We start from the raw sequence: 18,887 nt of genomic DNA, 5'->3' as shown, positions 1-18,887 counted from the left end.
CCGCGGCGACTTCCAGTCGTCTCCGCCCCCTGCCCCCGCCCCTCCCCCCCGGCCTAGCGTCCTTCCCCCAATCCCCTCAGGCTCAGCTGCGCCGGGGGCCGCAGGCCGGTTCCCGAGGTGGCCCAGGCGCCGTCCCACCGCCGACGCCGCCCGGGCCGCCCGGGCCGTCCCTCCCCGCTGCCCCCCGTCCTCCGCCTCCGCCTCCCCCCGCCCTCAGCCTCCCTTCCCCCTCCCCGCCCAGCAGCGGTCGCTCGGGCCCGGCTCTCGGTTATAAGATGGCGGCGCTGAGTGGCGGCGGCGGCGGCGGCGGCGGTGGCGCGGAGCAGGGCCAGGCTCTGTTCAACGGGGACATGGAGCCCGAGGCCGGCGCCGCGGCCTCTTCGGCTGCGGACCCCGCCATTCCCGAGGAGGTGAGTGGCGGCGCACCCTGCACCCCTCCGGTCTCGGGGCTCGGCTGACCGGTGTTTATTTTGGGGGAAAGAGGTGGCGGTGGGGGCTCCGGTTGCCCTCAGCCACCTTCTCGGGGCTCTGCGGGCTGAGACACTGGCTTTCCCCACCTGTCCCTCCCCGCCAGGCAGGAGCTCGCTACGTAAACACACACAATGGCCCAGGGGGGGTTTCCCTGGTCCGCGCTCTGGGCTTGGGGGATTCGGGCAGCCGTGGTGGAGCAGGAGGCTATCTATAGGGGGCGAGACTCGGGGTTGGTCCGAGAAGGTCACGGCTGGCTGAAGGTAGCCAGCCTCGCATCTCCTGGATGTTTTCTTTATTTTTGGTGGTGGTGGTGGAGGGGAACCTGGGGCCGGCATCCTGGTGAAATACCTGGGTTAGTAGCCGGGGCCGGGACCCCAGCCCAAGTTAACGTTGTGTGTAATTATTACATGGTCACGGTGAAGATGGGCGCATCATTCTCTCTTTAACTCTCCCCGACTCTGCCCCTTTTCAGGCCGCTGCCCTCCCGCCGCTTCTCTACTTGTTAGGGCGGAGGGGAGGATTTCTCGTCACCTGTTTTAACCAGCTAATGGTTTTGATCTAGCCTCTACTTTTTCAATCCTAAGTGCCAGTGTTTCCGTTCTTTCTTCCATCCCGACCTCAGACCCCCGGTTCCTAATGTTTGCAGTGTCGCCAGCTGGTAACCCCCATCCCAATTCCACCTGCCTCCCCGCTCCTTTGCCAGTGGTCGGACCTGCCTGCTCCTAACCACAGTTTCTACTTAAGACGATTTTTGCAGCCTTCTTGTCTTAGTCTTGTTGAGGCCCTCTACTTCATTCCCCCGCTCCGTAACATGTTACGGTCACAAATCCTTCTGGACACTTTGGAACTACTTACTTTGTGAATCCTGAAGCTGTCAAGATTCCGTCAGATTTCACTTGCTTTCCTGGCACCTTTTAGTCCGTCATCCGTTGTGCATCCACACCTCTTTGTTTATTCCTACCTGTGGTTTTTAAATAGGTGTGATTGATTTCTTTCTGTCCCTTTTTTTTTTTTTTTCTTCTTTAGTCCTTCCATCTCTCAGCCACTGTTTATTTTAGCCTCTTATCACCTTGTCAGATTACTTTCTTTACATTTGGGGTTTTATTATGTAAAATGTATTACATAAAATAATACACTGTATAATGCTTTCCAAATAATGAGATAATGTGTGGTATGATAACTGTGCTTTATAATTATTGATTAGATAATGTGATTTAACGCCATTGACTTTGCTCAAAGTTCTTTCCTTCGTACTACAGCACTTACATTTTATTTCCCAGTTCTCATAACGTCTCATTCTTTCTTCTGTCTATGCAGTTCTCTTTTTCCTGCTTCATCATCTTTACTTTGAGATTCATCCCATATGCTTTTACTCTGTTCAGTATCAGTTTGTTCACAATACTGTTTTTGATTCTCTTACACCACTTGCATCTGTGCCCAAGATGCGTTCTGTACTACCATTTGATCTCATCTTAAAATTCTCATTTGTATATATCTATAAATATATATTATAAAAAATACTGGGCATGGGTTATGAATTGTAATTTTCTAATTTTAACATTGTTTTTGTTGAGAACTTTGTTTCCGAATTATATAAATATCTCTATATAGATATATGTGATGTGTGTATGTATATATATGTGTGTGTGTGTATCCTTTACACCACTTCCCATTTACTTTTCTGTTTGCATTTCTGCTCAGATCAGTTTCCTCTAATATCTGTTCATTTCCTCTAGTTTCTTGGATTTTAAGGACAGTGGTCATCCCTTCTTCCATTTCCTAGTTCATTCCATTTTCCTTGTCCCCAGTTGCCATTCATTCTGCTTTGTTTCCTGGCTTTTGGTACTTAACTTGCTGAAGCTTCCTCTTGTCTTCCCCACACCTCCACATTCCTTCTTATTTATAAACAACTTTGTTCCGTTGACATGGAAATTTATTTTTAGAATACATTGTTTTTAATGGATAAATACTTGGGGTCACATCTGCTGTCTATTTTTTCCATGAATCGGATATGCCTTTGTCTTACTCCTCACAGGTGCCTCTAGGCTTGCTTTACTTTGTAGCGTTTGTGTGGTTTTGTTGAATTGCATCCTGAAGAATGGTAAGATTAATGGGGCTTCCCTGGTGGCTCAGATGTTAAAGAATCTGCATGCAATGCAGGAGACCTGGGTTCAATCCTTGGGTCGGGAAGGTCCCCTGGAGAAGGGAATGGCCACCCACTCCGGTGTTCTTGCCTGGAGAATCCCATGGATAGAACCTGGCAGGCTACAATCCATGAGGTCACAGAGTCAGACTGGCCTGAGCGACTGACACTTTCTCTTTCTATGAAATTGTATTTCTGATTGTAACATTATTTTCATTGAGAACTTTGTTTCAAAATTATTAGAACAGTTTGCAGTGATACAGAGAAATTTTTTGTTAAGTACATTGTCTGCTATTTTATTTGAAAGGGCCAGATTGTTTGAGCTCTACTCTGAAGATTCTGACTCAGTAGGTGAGAGCTAGGGCCATGAGCTTCTGTATTTGGCATATTTCCTGGGCAGTTCTCATGTGTCAGTACTTGAGAACTTCTAGGCTAGATGAATTCAAGTTTAAATTGGTAATAATTGGAAAAGATATTAGTATCTCTTGAAACCATAAGTATACTCTTAACTAATTTTCAGTAGAAGTGTTTCCCCCTGCCTCCTCCACCGAAGTTTTTATGGCTAGTGATGAATAGTAGTTTTTCCTCCATATTTTCCTGTAAGAGCTTATAATAAATGTATTTGACTGGGGGAGGGGAGAGTAAAGGGTTAAAAACAAATCTCTTTTCAATATAAATATCAGTGTTATAGATGATAGAATAAATTCCTCCAAAAAATAATTTTAAATTTGAAGTTGGCTTACTGTCATCTTTTAAACTGTCTTCCTTATATGCACTTAAGGAGATAATGTTATGATTGTCAAGTGCATAGAACGAAATGAAAGAAAGTGTCTAAAGAATTACCTTACTTGACAGTAAAATACAGATTTTTAAAAGTTTCTCAGAGGAAAAACACATTTATTATTGAAAAATTAGAAAAATATAAGTGCAAAAAATTTTGGAAAATTATCTGTAATCTTGCCACTAAGATATAATTACTATAAAACATTTTAGTGTATATACATACACTCTTTTTTAATGCTTGCATAATATAATATATGTGGTTTTGTAATATTTTTAAACAGCATCATAAAAGATTTAACATATAGTGTGATTTTAACAATTTTTATGTTTTTAATTTAAAAAATTTTGCTGTCAGACATCTTGAACATAGAATGTAGATTTAGTTTTTTAAATTATGTTGGTAAGTGAACAAATTCCATGTCCTGTATTTGTATTACTTTGTAGAAGCTCAAAATAGAATATTCTGATAAATGACAGGAGCTTATTAAATATTTATCAAATAAATGTGCTTTTACTTTTGGCATTAAACATTTACTTCTGACCATTTATAGTTCCCTGATGTTACTTTCTTTCTATGACCATATGGTATAGTATGGGACATTTTGACAATATGGTATAAAAATGTTTTTTTTTTTTTTTTAATGTGTTATGCCAGGGTATGATATTTATTAACCATTCCTCTTACAGTGTATTTTTGTAGAAAGGAGCCTCTTACAATCACATGACAATTAAAATTGTATTGTTTTCAAGATCTGTTATCACTAACCTTGGTTAAACTGTGTAATTATAATAATACATTGACTAAGTAGTATTCTGGGATAGTATGTCCTTTATAATGAGGTTCAGTGTGTTAAAATACATTTTTATGAATTATGCCAAACCAGGTTGAATTGCATCATACTTTTAAAAAGTGTTAGGCCCGCTAAACTTTGTGTTTCTACAGTTCTGACTATTGCTGTATGAACTTGTTAAGATACATTTCAAAGTAGACAAAACATGCCTGTTTGTTAAAACCATAAAATAACTGTGTCTTTGGTGTTTTTAGCATTCCCTTTCTGTAGTCTTTCTTACCGTTTAATGAACTCCTTCCTTTCGGCGCCACTCACCTCTTCTTTTATTTAGAAATTTTCTGACATCTGTCACTTATGTATGCTGACTATTAAAGGAATTGATAGTAAATGGACAAGAAAGAAACTTTGGAACTGAGTACTCAAATCCTTGAATGTAGTAAAACCTAAAAGCAACTTGATTTAATTGTATTTAGATAATAGGCTAGAAAAATTATATTAAGACTATAGGCTAAAGAAGTCTGATTTATTTTGATTCCCTATTTCTGTCTTTACTGTTGAGGGAGCGATCGGGTCATAACAAATGGAAACCTACGCTCTAGGAGTGCTAGGGAAGAAAGGGAGGGAGCTTTGTTAGCATTTGTATACTGCTTTGTTAGCGTTTTCTAAGACCTGATGCTTACCTTGTTGAAGAATGAAGCATTTATTTTAGTGTTCTTTTTTTCTCCAACCATAAAGCTCTTTTTCTCCTTTAGAAATGCAAAAGTGCATTTTCCCCCTTGACATCTTGATATTAATTTAGCTGGTACTTAGTGAACATTTTGTGTCATCTTCCTCTTTTATGAAATTCAGTATGTTCCCTTGCTTCCTAAATTTCTGCCTCAAATTGTCATTCAGATAAACCTTTAGAGTCAGTGGCTTTTACTGAATTTTTCTTCCTCAGAAGTTGAATTGTTTTGAGTCCTTTTACTCATTCTTTGTCTAGTTCGTCTGAATTGGTTATCCTGTAAAGTCAGGATTGGCAATAGCTATACAGCTTCTGGATTCAAAATGGATGAGCCTGTTGAGGAGCTTTTCTGTTTTGTAAACAATGCTTACATGGTCATAACGTTATAGATAAGAACCAAAAATCTAGCCTTATTTCTTCTGTTCCTTCCTTAAATATTTGGTGGCGGCATTGACATATTCTGGGAAGTGGTTTTAATTTTTCAGTTTTCTTTTGTCCACCAATCTAATTTACTGTCGCATAATTAGCACGGTAGTCAGAAGAAACTTTAATACAGCCTCTACTCTAACATTAAGCAATTATTTTTTTCTCCCCTCTATCCTCTGAGATTATTTTGGTTTCCATGATTTCTCTTGGGTTTAAAAAACTGTTATTCTTGTTTCCCCCCATATCAGGACTGTGCTTATAGAGGCAAAGAGATGCTCAATAACATTACATTTCTTTCTGGGTTCTGGGAATGCCCTTGATAAAGAATATAAAAATTGCTCTGAACTCAGTTAACTTTATATCTTCTGGAAGCTCTGTAACGTGAAATGAAACATCATTTTTATTCTTGTAATATAGCTGCAATTATTGACAGCACTTTGGGGACAAATGTGCCATAAGATTGTGGTTTTCCAATTACTATAGAGCTCTAGTACTGTTTTTAAAAACACATTAGCACTGTAAGAAATATAGATTTTTGAGTTGCTCTAATATCCATATACATGAAGCAGTTTTTGACTCTTTTGTACATTTTTTTATCCTCATCTGGCACATAGGTACTCAGATATTTAGTGAAAGAATTGGTTAATGTGTACAAAACAGGGAATATAAGCCAGTATCTTATAGTAACTTTAAATGGAGTACAATCTATAAATTTTTTGCATTATTGTGTTGTACACCTGAAACTAATATAATAGTGTAAATCAACTATACCTCAGTTAAAAGAAGATTTTTTTAAAGAATTGGTGAATGAAACCCTGTTAGGTATGGTGCACTTGGATTTTCTGTACCATTCATTTCTCTTTTTTTAATGCTGCTCATAAAATCAGTTTATTAGATTGACAACCACCTGGTTGGAACAATTTGTTTTGAGGGTATTAGGGACCTTCTACAGAGCTTACCTCAAGGCTCTTATTTAGTCCCACTATACTTTAACTGTTGAAATTCTTCATTTATCTGCATTAGGCATTGATCTCCTTGAAAGAAAAGGAGTTGATGGCTGTAAAAATTTTAGAGCTACTGTTCATGGAAGAGAGATTTGTGCTGACATGAATCTTCCCAAGTGTAGTAATCTGTGTAGAAGATTTTCGGCAACTTGTGTTTAAGGCAGCAATCAGCTGACTTCTGTGTAAAGGGTCAAGTGATAAATATTTTAGGTACTGTGTTTCTAACTGCTCTGTCTCTGTTACAAAGACTGAACACTCAATGATTGTATTGTAGCATAAAATCAGCTAATAGACTGTGTAAATGAATAAGTGTGACTGTGTTCCAGTGAAGCTTATTTATGGACACTGAAATTTGACTGTGTCATGAAATATTATTTTCTTTTTTTTTCATTGAAAAATGTAAAAACATTCTTGACTTGTGAGCTGTACAAAAAACAGCTAGGGTGGGGGCAGATTTAGTTCATGGGCCAAAGTTTTCTACTTAGTCTAATGGAGACTGAGTAGATCATATTTGAGGTTCTGAAGTTAAGGTGTGATTTAGAGTTCTGTAAGTTTTTAAAAGTCAGGTTTATTGGGTTATAATTCACACATACTATAATGTACCATTTTAAACACACAACTTGATAAGTTTTGACAAATGTGTATAGTCATGTAACTACTGCCACAATCAAGGTAAAGAACATTTCCATCAAAAGTTCCCTAATTCCTCTTTTCATTCATTTTCCCAGCTACACTACTGCCAGTCTTGACAAACACTGAGCTGACTTCTAGCTTTGCCTTTTCCAAAGTCATAAATGGGGAATCATACAGTATGTGTTACCATGTATTTGATGTCTTTCATTTAGTTTGATTTTTTTTTTAAGTTGAAGTTTTTTTTCCTCTAACTTAAGCCACTTAGAAGTTTTAAGTCTTTTGTTTTTATGTTTTATTTTATGTATTTATTTATGTTTTTGACCGCTTCAGGTCTTAGGTGTGGCATGCAGGATCTTCGTCGCAGTGCGGGCTTTCTAGTGCTGGTGTGCGAGCTCTAGAGTGCTGCGTGCTCAGCAGCTGCAGTGCATGGGCTGAGTGGCTGTGGACCAGGGATTGAACCCATGGCCCCTGCATTACGAAGTGAATTCTTAACCATTGGACCACCAGGGAAGTCCCTAGTTTGGTATTTTTGAGATTCACTCATGTTTTTGGCATGTATCAGTAATTGGTTTCTGTTTATTGCTTAGCAGCAGCGTATGGATGTTGCGCATTTACCAGTTGATGGGTAGCAGGGTTCTTTCTAGTTTTTAGCAGTTATAAATAAGGTTGCCAGAAATGTTGGGTTCAGGTTTATGTGTGGACGCTGGGTTTTTTATTTCTCTAGTAAGGAGCTAGAACTTGGATTAATGGATCATATGGTAGGTGTATATTTAATTTTATAGGAAACTGTCAAACTTTTCTAAAGCAGTAATACCATTTTGCATTGCCACTCACAATGAATGAGAGTTCCAAACTTTATCCTTGTCAACCCTTGGATTATCAGTCTTGTTAGTTTTAGCAGTTCTAATATGTATGCAGTAGTAGCTCGTTGTGGTTTTAATTTGCATTTTCCTAATGATTAATGATATTTGACATCTGTTTATATGCTTAGTTCCATTCAGTTCAATCGCTCAGTCGTGTCCGACTCTTTGTGACCCCATGGACTGCATTACGCCAGGCCTCTCTGTCCATCACCAACTCCCGGAGTTTACCCAAACCCATGTCCATTGAGTCAGTGATGCCATACAACCATCTCATCCTCAGTCATTCCGTTCTCTTCCTGCCCTCAATCTTTCCCAGCATCAGGGTCTTTTCAGATGAGTCAGCTCTTCGTATCAGGTGATCGAAGTATTAGAGTTTCAGCTTCAACATGAGTCCTTCCAAAGAACACCCAGGACTGATCTCCTTTAGGATGGACTGGTTGGATCTCCTTGAAGTCCAAGGGACTCTCAAGAGTCTTCTCCAACACTACAGTTCAAAAGCATCAATTCTTTGGCACTCAGCTTTCTTTATAGTTCAAGTCTCACATCCGAACATGACTACTGGAAAAACCATAGCCTTGACTGGATGGACCTTTGTTGGCAAAGTAATATCTCTGCTTTTTAATATGCTGTCTGGGTGGTCATAACTTTTCTTCCAAGGAGTAAGCATCTTTTAATTTCATGATTGCAGTCACCATCTGCAGTGCTTTTTGAGCCCCCCAAAATAAAGTCAGCCACTGTTTCCACTGTTTCCCCATCTGTTTCCCATGAAGTGATGGGACTGGATGCCATGATTTTAGTTTCTGAATGTTGAGCTTTAAACCAACTTTTCACTCTCTTCTTTCACTTTTATCAGGCGGCTCTTTAGTTCTTCGCTTTCTGCCATAAGGGTCGTATCATCTGCATATCTGAGGTTATTGATATTTCTCCCACCAGTCTTGATTCCAGCTGTGCTTCATCCAGCCTAGCGTTTCTCATGATGTACTCTGCATATGAGTTAAATAAGCAGGGCGACCATATACAGCCTTGACGTAATCTTTTTCCTATTTGGAACCAGTCTGTTGTTCCATGTCCAGTTCTAACTTGGTTCCTGACCTGCATACAGATTTCTCAAGAGGCAGCTCAGGTGGTCTGGTATTCCCATTTCTTTAAGAATTTTCCACAGTGTATTGTGATCCATACAGTCAAAGGCTTTGGCATAGTCAATAAAGCAGAAATAGATGTTTTTCTGGAACTCTCTTGCTTTTTCTGTGATACGACGGATGTTGGCAATTTGATCTCTGGTTCCTCTGCCTTTTCTAAATCCAGTTTGAACATCTGGAAGTTCACAGTTCGTGTATTGTTAAAGCCTGGCTTGGAGAATTTTGAGCATTACTTTACTAGCGTGTGAGATGAGTGCAATTGTGCAGTAGTTTGAGCATTCTTTGGCATTGCCTTTCTTTGGGATTGGAATGAAAACTGACCTTTTCCAGTGCTGTGGCCACTGCTGAGTTTTCCAAATTTGCTGGCATATTGCGTGCAGCACTTTCAGAGCTTCATCTTTTAGGATTTGAAATAGCTCAACTGGAATTCCATCACCTCCACTAGCTTTGTTCATAGTGATGCTTCCTAAGGCCCACTTGACTTCACATTCCAGGATATCTGGCTCTAGGTCAGTGATCACACCATCGTGATTATCTTGGGTCATGAAGATCTTTTTTGTACAGTTCTTCTGTGTATTCTTGCCACCTCTTCTTAATATCTTCTGCTTCTGTTAGGTCCATACCATTTTTGTCCTTTATTGAGCCCATCTTTGCATGAGATGTTCCCTTAGTATCTCGAATTTTCTTGAAGAGATCTCTAGTCTTTCCCATTCTATTATTTTTCTCTGTTTCTTTGCACTGATCACTGAGGAAGACTTTCTTATCTCTCCTTGTTATTCTTTGGAACTCTGCATTCAAATGGATCTTTCCTTTTCTCCTTTGCTTTTCACTTCTCTTCTTTTCACAGCTATTTGTAAGGCCTCCTCAGACAGCCATTTTGCTTTTTTGCATTGCTTTTTCTTGGGGATGTCTTGATCCCTTTCTTCTGTACAATGTCACAAACCTCCAACCATAGTTCATCAGGCACTGTGTCTATCACATCTAGTCCCTTAAATCTATTTCTCATTCACTTGCTCATATATGTTCTTTGGTAAAGTAGCCATTCAGATCTTTTTATGTAGTTTTTACCTTCTTTTTATGGAGTTGTAAGAATGTTGTATACATAACCTGGATACAAGTTCTTTGTTTCAGACATGTGTTTTGTACATGCCTCCCAGTCTGTGGCTTGTCTTTTCATTTTCCTAAATGTTCTTTGAAGAGTAGAAATTTTGTTTTTGATGAAATAAAATTTATCAATTTTTTATTTTATGTTTCATGCATTCTGTGTCCTACCCAGTATATATTTGCTCAACTTAAGTCTGTAAAATTTTCTCCCATGTTTTCTTCTATAAATTTTACAGTTCTGGCTTTTACATTTCGGTCTGTGATCCTTTGGGAGTTAATTTTTCTATATACTGTGAAGTAAGGGTTAAAGTTTGGTCATTCTTTTTCATATGGATATCCAGTTTTTCACCTTCCTTGAAGAGACTAACCTTTTTCTGTTGAATTACCTTGGCACCTCTATTTAAATCAGTTGATTGTATTTGAGTTTTATGCTTTATTGACCTATATGTCTCTTCTTTGCCTGGTACCACACTGTCTTGATTACTCTAGCTTTTTTTTTTAAAGTTTATTTATTTATTTGACTACAGCAGGTCTTCACTGTGGATGCAGGTTCTTGAGTTGTGGCATGCAACTTCCTGGTTGCAGCATGTGGATCTAGTTCCCTGACCAGGGATCGAACTCTGACCTCCTGCATTGAGGGCGTGGAGTCTCAGCCACTGGACCACCAGGGAAGTCCCTGATTACTCTAGCTTTATAGTTCAGTCTTAAAATTAGGTAGATCCAGTTTGTAGGATTTTTAGAACTTTAAAATTTGATTTTTAAAGTTCTTTTGTGCTATTGTATTTTTTGACAGGACAGGATTCATAATTTTTTCCCAGTTCTCAAAGGTGTCTTCTATCCAAGAAAAGTTTAAACTCACTGTAGTATATAGTTAACACATCCCTTCCTTGATTTATTTGGTGGAGAGGTTGTGAAAAGTGGCAGATACAGAAAACGTGTTTCATCCAAAATTAACTTCATAAGAAATGAAGAAAATATCTTAGTAGGTGGCACCAGAAGGTCAACAGTGTCCTTTTTTTTTTTTTGACCTACATTTCAAAAATATTAACTCTATAATCAAGATATGTATAGGTGAAAGTGAATATGTTAAGTTGTTTTTTCACCAAAAAAGTTATGGAAAATGTCAATCAGGTGTTTGGAGTTACTAGTTTATAATACTAGCTGTGTTATTCTCCATCTTCACTGTGAGTTTTTCCATTTGAAATCTATGTCATGTTCTATGATGTTCCAGAATTAGCACCTTTATTACTCTTAGAGTCATCATTAAATTGTTTCTACTCAGGATAAGCATATAGTGATGGTTGGTCATATTTCTTCCTTTTTCATTGGGACCCATAGGACCTATTACCTTGTTTGAAATTACAATGGTGGTAGCTTTTTGTTCCATAGCCTGAAGGGCTTCCCTGCAATGTAAAATGATAGTTGTAGTCATTATTTTCACTTAAGAATTATGAATACATTACCTGATTTTTTTTTTTTCTTAGTTTCCTTGTGAAGGAAGGAAAACTTAAGACTTAAACATCAGTGAAAGTCTTGAAATACCTGACTTAGTACAGGGTCTTGTGACAGTTGGGAGGGTAGACTATTCAGGCTTCTGTTCATGTTGTAGGTTCAGTTCAGTTCAGTCGCTCAGTCATGTCCAACTTTTTGTGACCCCATGAATTGCAGCACACAAGGCCTCCCTGTCCATTACGAACTCCCAGAGTTTACCCAAACTCACATCCATTGAGTCAGTGATGCCATCCAGCCATCTCATCCTCTATCGATTCCTCCTCCTCCTGCCTTCAATCTTTCCCAACATCAGGGTCTTTTCAGATGAGTCAGCTCTTTGCATCAGGTGGCCAAAATATTGGAGTTTCAGCTTCAACATCAGTCCTTCCAATGAACACCCAGGACTGATCTCCTTTAGAATGGACTGGTTGGATCTCCCTGCAGTCCAAGGGACTCTCAAAAGTCTTCTCCAACACCACAGTTCAAAAGCATCAATTCTTTGGCGCTCAGCTTTCTTCACAGTCCAACTCTCACACCCATACATGACTACTGGAAAAACCATAGCCTTGACTAGACAGACCTTTGTTGGCAAAGTAATGTCTCTGCTTTTGAATATGCTTTCTAGGTTGGTCATAACTTTCCTTCCAAGGAGTAAGTGTCTTTTAATTTCATGACTGCAATCACCATCTGCAGTGATTTGGAGCCCAAAAAAATAAAGTCTGACACTGTTTTCCACTGTTTCCCCATCTGTTTCCCATGAAGTGATGGGACCAGATGCCATGATCTTCGTTTTCTGAATGTTGAGCTTTAAGCCAACTTTTTCACTCTCCTCTTTCACTTTTCATCAAGAGGCTCTTTAGTAGTAGTATCTGGCTACTTTGCAAATTTTGAAATGGCACTTACAGGGAGAGAGAACCACAACATTTTTGGAGACTATTTTGAACTGTTGTTCCAAAATCAATGTGTTTTAAAAAAAAGTATGTGTCTCCTTACTGTAAAAAAAAAATGCCTTGTGTTTAAATTGAGAAATACTCTACTTTTGTTTTATATTTTTCTTTTACTAAATATATAACCTTTAAAGTAATAACACCAGAAAAATTTGACTTTATTTCCAGAATGGCTTAAATTAAATTTTAGGATGCTTTGAATTAGTCACTTACCTTTGAGTATTTGAAACAGTTTAAAATATTGCTTGGGGGTTATTCCTCTGTTGACCTAAGATTTTTATACTGTATTTGCTGCATTACAGTACTTATTTTGCAAAGTAAATTTCTGTTTGTATTTATAGATGTGCTTTATTAAAGGAGTTTACTAGCTCCAGCAGTGATATTGTAAATAGTTATTAGAACTTCTATTTTATTTTTTTCCCACGTTGGGTCTAATCCCATTTTGTCCATTTTAAAGTTTGTACTCTCTACCTAGAAATCTCTCCGAAGTATAGAGGGAAAAAAACCCCAACAGTTACTAATTTGAGTTTTGTTTTTAAAGAGTTCTTTGTAGCATAATTTCTGGTCATGTATGAAGGTAATTTAATTTCCATTTATTATTTAGAAAAAAAATCCTACCTTTTCCATGAGTCCCAAACAATTACTGCCTTCCTATTTTTTTTTTACTATGAAAAGATGAAGAACTATTGTTAATTGTTCCTACATAACTCAGAATTAATTTTTTACACATCACATTACTAAATTTCCGTGGGAATAGTGTCAGAAGTTTGAGCAAACTCTGGGAGATAGTGAGGGCCAGGGAATCCAGACGTTCTGCAGTTCATGGGGTCACAAAGAGTTGGACATGATTGAGCGACTGCACAATAACAGGTGTCAGAGAACTTCAGATAGGGAAGACTTTATGATTTAGTATAGTCCTTACATTCCTATTCTGCAACTACTGAAAATGTTCATTTCGTCTTAGTTTTTACATGCTTGCTTCTACAATGTGAAATGTTCTGCCTGTATATTCTTTCTGCGTGTCTTCTCACTTTAAGAGTAAATTACACAATCTAAAAGTTTCATTATGCATAAAGATTTAGTGCAGTGTAACGTTTTGGTGGGTTTATTGCAGATGATTTTTCTACTACTGAATTTGGCACTTCAGTTCCTATATGTATTTAGGAATCAAACTTTTAGTTATTGGTTATCATGAATGGGTACTTGAGAGAAAAGTTTAATCCTGAAGTCATAACTATTCGGTGTCATAGCCATTCATACACTGCTTGGTTTTCACTGGCAGTTCTTGATCCCCATCCTGCCCTTCTTCATGCTATGTACTGAACTTGTAAGTGGATAACAAGGGTGGCGTGAGAATACATACAAGCCTTCACAGAATTATAGTTGTGTTATTTTTATGCCAATTTTTGGGACAAAGATAAATATATTCGAAATTTTGCTTTCAGATATCTTTATGGCATTTTTAAAGAATGTCCAATGACATACTTTAGCACAGGGCTCTAGTTGTCAAAAACTTCTGGTTAGTTCTTAAAGTAGGACTGATGATTGACCTAGTAGAACTGTTTCAGTGTTGCCAATATTCCATTAATGTTATCTTTAAACCACTGTTGAATTAAAGAAATTTAAAGTGCCAGCATATTGGTATTTTCAGTAAACATTTCATAAGAGTGAGGTAACTTCTCTGTATGAGAGTAGAAAGACTGTATATCATGGCTTTATAGGAAGAATGGTAAGCATTAGGACTTGTGTTTTGGCATTTTTAAAGCTTTTGTCCACCATTTGCATTGTCATCCTTCCAAAACTACATTGATAAATTTTGTATTGAGTCATTTTACAGGACAATAGGTATTTATGTATTCAATAAATATTTGAATTTCTACTGTGCCAGGTAGTAATCTAGCTGCTTAGTGCATTTAAAACCAAAACAATGCAAATATCTCTCCTTATCTAGCTTACATTCTGGTGTAGGGGTGTGTGTGTGTATGAGAGAGACACACACACACACTCATAAAAAAAATTTTATAGTATGTTTGAAGGTAGTAAGTACTATGGAAAAATGAAAGAGCAGGTAAAGTTTGGGGATTAGGTAGCAATTTAAAATAGAGGTAGGTAGGACCTTGTCTGAAAAGGGTGACATTTGAGCAAAGATTTTAGGAGGGCAGAGAAAAATGTATCAGAAGAACCAAGATCAAAGGTTCTGAGCCAGGGATGTACCTTGCCTGTTTAAAAAACGGTAAGGATGCGAGAGCTGCTGAAGTGCCTTGAGGAAGGGAGGTGAATAGTAGGATGAAATCTAAGAGGTCTTGAAGCAGCAGTGGGAACATGACCACAGGCCATGTGAGGAGTTTGACTTTAAGTGAAATAAGTAGCAGTCCAGAGCTGAGTGCTATGATCTGACTTATGTGGAAATAGGAATGCTCTGATGGCTATGGGGGCAATAGGTTGTAAAGGGCAAGGATGGACACAAGGGAGCCAGGGAGGAGCCTCTTCCAGTCCTCTAAGGCAGTGGCTTACTAGATTGGTAGCAGTAGAAGTCTTGGGAAGTGGTCAGAGTTTGGACATTTTGAAAGTAGAGCTAACAGAATTTATTGATAGATTGAAGGTGAGATGTGCAAGAAAGAGAGGTGTCATGGGAAAGGGGAGGGTTCAGATTAAGAATTCAGTTTTAAGGATGTTAAGTTTGAAATACCTATTAGGTGTCCAAAATGTTGAGTAAGCATTTGGTACATGAGTCTGGAATTTGAGAGTGAGGTCCAGTGGCAGAGACTGTTCACCATATCTATGTCTTATTTGCTTTGAGTATAAAGACAATAGTCCCTTGTAGTTAGCTGTGATCGTGTGATTAAGTTCAGGCTAATGCTATGGTTTTTCCAGTGGTCATGTATAGATATGAGAGTTGGACTGTGAAGAAAGCTGAGCGCCGAAGAATTGATGCTTTTGAACTGTGGTGTTGGAGAAGACTCTTGAGAGTCCCTTGAACTGCAAGGAGATACAACCAGGCAATCCTAAAAGAGATCAGTCCTGAATATTCACTGGAAGGACTGATGCTGAAGCTGAAACTCCAGTACTTTGGCCACCTCATGCGAAGAGTTGACTCATTGGAAAAGACTGATGCTGGGAGGGATTGGGGGCAGGAAGAAAAGGGGACAACAGAGGATGAGATGGCTGGATGGCATCACTGACTCGATGGACGTGAGTCTAGGTGAACTCTGGGAGTTGGTGATGGACAGGGAGGCCTGGCGTGCTGCAATTCATGGGGTCGCAAAGAGTTGGACACGACTGAGCGACTGAACTGAACTGAATGTAATATAAGCACAAGTGATGTGCACACATTCTAGGTCTAGGCCATACCATTGTCTTCATCTGGTTTTTCCCTTCCGGCCTGCTGGAACAGAGGTGATCTTTAAGGAAAGTTGTAAGCCATGTGTTGTAAATGGTAGATTGTCCATCAGTCTAGATAAGAACCATCTTGCCAACCTGTTGAGCCACCTAGTGCTACTAGATGAGTAAGAAATAAATACAATGAGTTTGAGTCCTTATACCTTTAAGATGTATTTGTTGTAACAGCTAACCTTAAATTTGGGCATTTAGGTGTTTTTGTTTTTTTAGAGTCAGTGTCACTGCTTACTCATCCTAGGAGCTTTATTATTCCACAAATCTTATTTTCACTTTGTATCTGATTTTTTTTAAAAAAATCAAGATATTTCCCTCCATGACTAACCCACTTCACCACTCAGCCAGAGAATCCATTCCAATGTTCACTAAATTACATTAAAATTTTTTTTCTTACATCAAATTAGTTTTATTTTCTCTCTTAATTTTTATCGGGGGCTTCCTTAGTGGCTTGAATGGTAAAGAATCTGCCTGCAATGCAGGATACCCAAGCTCGATCCCTGGATTGGGAAGATCTCCTGGAGAAGGGAATGGTAACACACTCCAGTATACTTGCCTGGAAAATCCCATGGACAGAGGAGCCTAGTGGGCTACAGTCCATGGGATTGCGAAGAGTCGGACACGACTAAGTGACTAACTTACTCACTTATAGTTGCTTTACAGTGTTGTGTTAGTTTCTGCTGTGCAGCAAAGTGAATCAGTTATGTGTTTACATAGATTCACTCTTTTTTAGATTTCCTTCCCATTTAGGTCACCACAGAGCACTAAGTAGAGTTCCCTGTGCTGCACAGTAGGTTCTCATTTGTTCTTTGTTGTTCAGGCGCTAAGTTGTGTCCGACACTTTGCAACCCCGTGGACTCCAGCACATCAGGCTTCCCTGTCCTTTCCCATCTCCTGGAGTTTGCTTAAACTCATGTCCATGGAGTCTGTAATACCATCCAACCATCTCATCCTCTGTTGCCCCTTTTTCCCTCCTGCCCTCAGTCTTTCCCAGCATCGGGGTCTTTTCCAATGAGCCAGCTCTTTGCATCACGTGGCCAAAGTATTGGAGCTTCAGCTTCAGAATCAGTCATTCCAATGACTATTCAGAGTTGATTTCCTTTAGGATTGACTGGTTTGATCTCCATGCTGTCCAAGGGACTCTCAAGAGTCTTCTCCAACACCACAGTTCAAAAGGATCAGTTCTTCAGCGCTTAGCCTTCTTTGTGGTCCAACTCTCACACCCATATGTGACTACTAGAAAAACCATAGCTTTGATTACATGGACCTTTGTCAGCAGAGTAATGTCTCTGCTTTTTAATATGCTGTCTAGCTTGGTCATAACTTTTCTTCCAAGGAGCAAGCGTCTTTTAATTTCATGGCTGCAATCACCATCTGCAGTGATTTTGGAGCCCAGGAAAATAAAATCTGCCACTGTTTCCACTTTTCCCCCATCTATTTGCCATGAAATTATGGGACCAGATACCATGATCTTAGTTTTTAGAATGCTGAGTTTCCAGTCAGCTTTTTCACTCTCCTCTTTCACTTGCATCAAGTTTTTAGTTCCTCTTCAGTTTCTGCCATTAGAGTGTTATCATCTGCATGGCTGAGGTTATTGATATTTCTCCTGGCAATCTTGATTCCAGCTTATGTTTCATCAGCCCGGCATTTCCCATGATGTACTCTGCATAGAAGTTAAGTAAGCAAGGTGACAGTATACAGCCTTGATGTACTCCTTTTCCAATTTTGAACCAGTCTGTTGTTCTATATCTGGTTCTAACCGTTGCTTCTTGACCTGCAACAGGTTTCTCAGAAGACAGGTCAGGTGGTCTGGTATTCCCATCTCTTTAAGAATTTTCCAGTTTGTTGTGATCCACACAAAGGTTTTATCATAGTCAGTGAAGCAGAAATAGATGTTTTTCTGGAATTCTCTTGCTTTTTCTGTGATCCAGCAAATGTTGGCAATTTGATCTCTGGTTCCTCTGCCTTTGCAAAATCCAACTGGTACATCTGAAAGTTCTTATTTCACATACTGCTGAAGCCTAGCTTGAAGGATTTTGACCATTTCCTCGCTAGCATGTGAAATGAGTGCAGTTGTATGGTAGTTGGAATATTCTTTGGCATTACCTTTCTCTGGTATTGGAATGAGAACTAACCTTTTCCTGTCCTGTGGCCACTGCTGAGTTTTCCAAATTTGCTGACATACTGAGTGCAGCACTTTAACAGCATCATTTTTAAGGATTTTGAACAGCTGAAATTCCATTGCCTCCACTAACTTTGTTCATAGTAATGCTTCCTAAGGCCCACTTGACTTCATATTCCAAAATGTCCAGCTCCAGGTGAGTGACAGCACCATTGTGGTTATCTGGGTTATTAAGACCTTTTTTGTATGGTTCTTCTATGTATTCTTGCTGCCTCTTTTTAATCTCTTCTGCTTCTGTTAGGTCCATACTGTTTCTGTCCTTTATTGTGTCCATCTTTGCATGAAATAGTCCTTTGGTATCTCCAATTTTGTTGAAGAGATCTCTAGTGTTTCCCATTCTGTTGTTTTCCTCCAGTTCTTTGCACTGTTGACTTTAGAAGCCCTTCTTTTCTCTCCTTGCTATTCTCTGGAACTCTGCATTCAGTTGGATATATCTTTCCCTTTCTCCCTTGCCTTTTGCTTCTCTTCTTTTTTTCAGCTATTTGTAAGGTCTCCTCATTTCTTTTTCTTTGGGATGGTTTTGGTCATTGCCTCCTGTACAATGTTATGAACCTCTGTCCATAGTTCTTCTGGCACTCTGTCTACCAGATCTAATCCCTTGAATCTATTTGTCAGCTCTACTGTATAATCCTAAGGGATTTGATTTAGGTCATACCTAAACAGCCTGGTGGTTTTCCCTCTTTCCTCAATTTAAGCTGGAATTTTCCAATAAGGAGCTTATGATCTGAGCTACAGTTAGCTCTAGGTCTTCTTTTCTCTGACTGTGTAGTTTCTTCATGTTTGGCCGCAAAGA

At 39.1% G+C, this 18,887-nt stretch overlaps 1 protein-coding gene across 17 annotated transcripts in view; it reads left to right on the top strand.

Annotated features, from left to right (window-relative positions):
* The first annotated feature begins 266 nt into the window (after window positions 1–266).
* BRAF (B-Raf proto-oncogene, serine/threonine kinase) overlaps window positions 267–18,887 on the top strand; it is a 178,290-nt gene continuing 159,669 nt past the window's right edge. For all 17 annotated transcript variants that reach the window (XM_059885960.1, XM_059885958.1, XM_059885957.1 and 14 more), the window contains exon 1: window positions 267–410. In XM_059885960.1, coding sequence (XP_059741943.1) covers window positions 276–410 — 135 coding nt within the window. In that variant the 5' untranslated portion in view covers window positions 267–275. The remainder of the gene's footprint in view (window positions 411–18,887) is intronic.

The sequence above is a fragment of the Bos taurus genome, chromosome 4 (genome assembly GCF_002263795.3).
Source record: "Bos taurus isolate L1 Dominette 01449 registration number 42190680 breed Hereford chromosome 4, ARS-UCD2.0, whole genome shotgun sequence".
In the NCBI taxonomy this organism is placed as follows: domain Eukaryota; kingdom Metazoa; phylum Chordata; class Mammalia; order Artiodactyla; family Bovidae; genus Bos; species Bos taurus.
The sequence above is the reverse complement of the archived record's forward strand: the minus strand, read 5'-3'. Positions and strand labels throughout refer to the sequence as shown.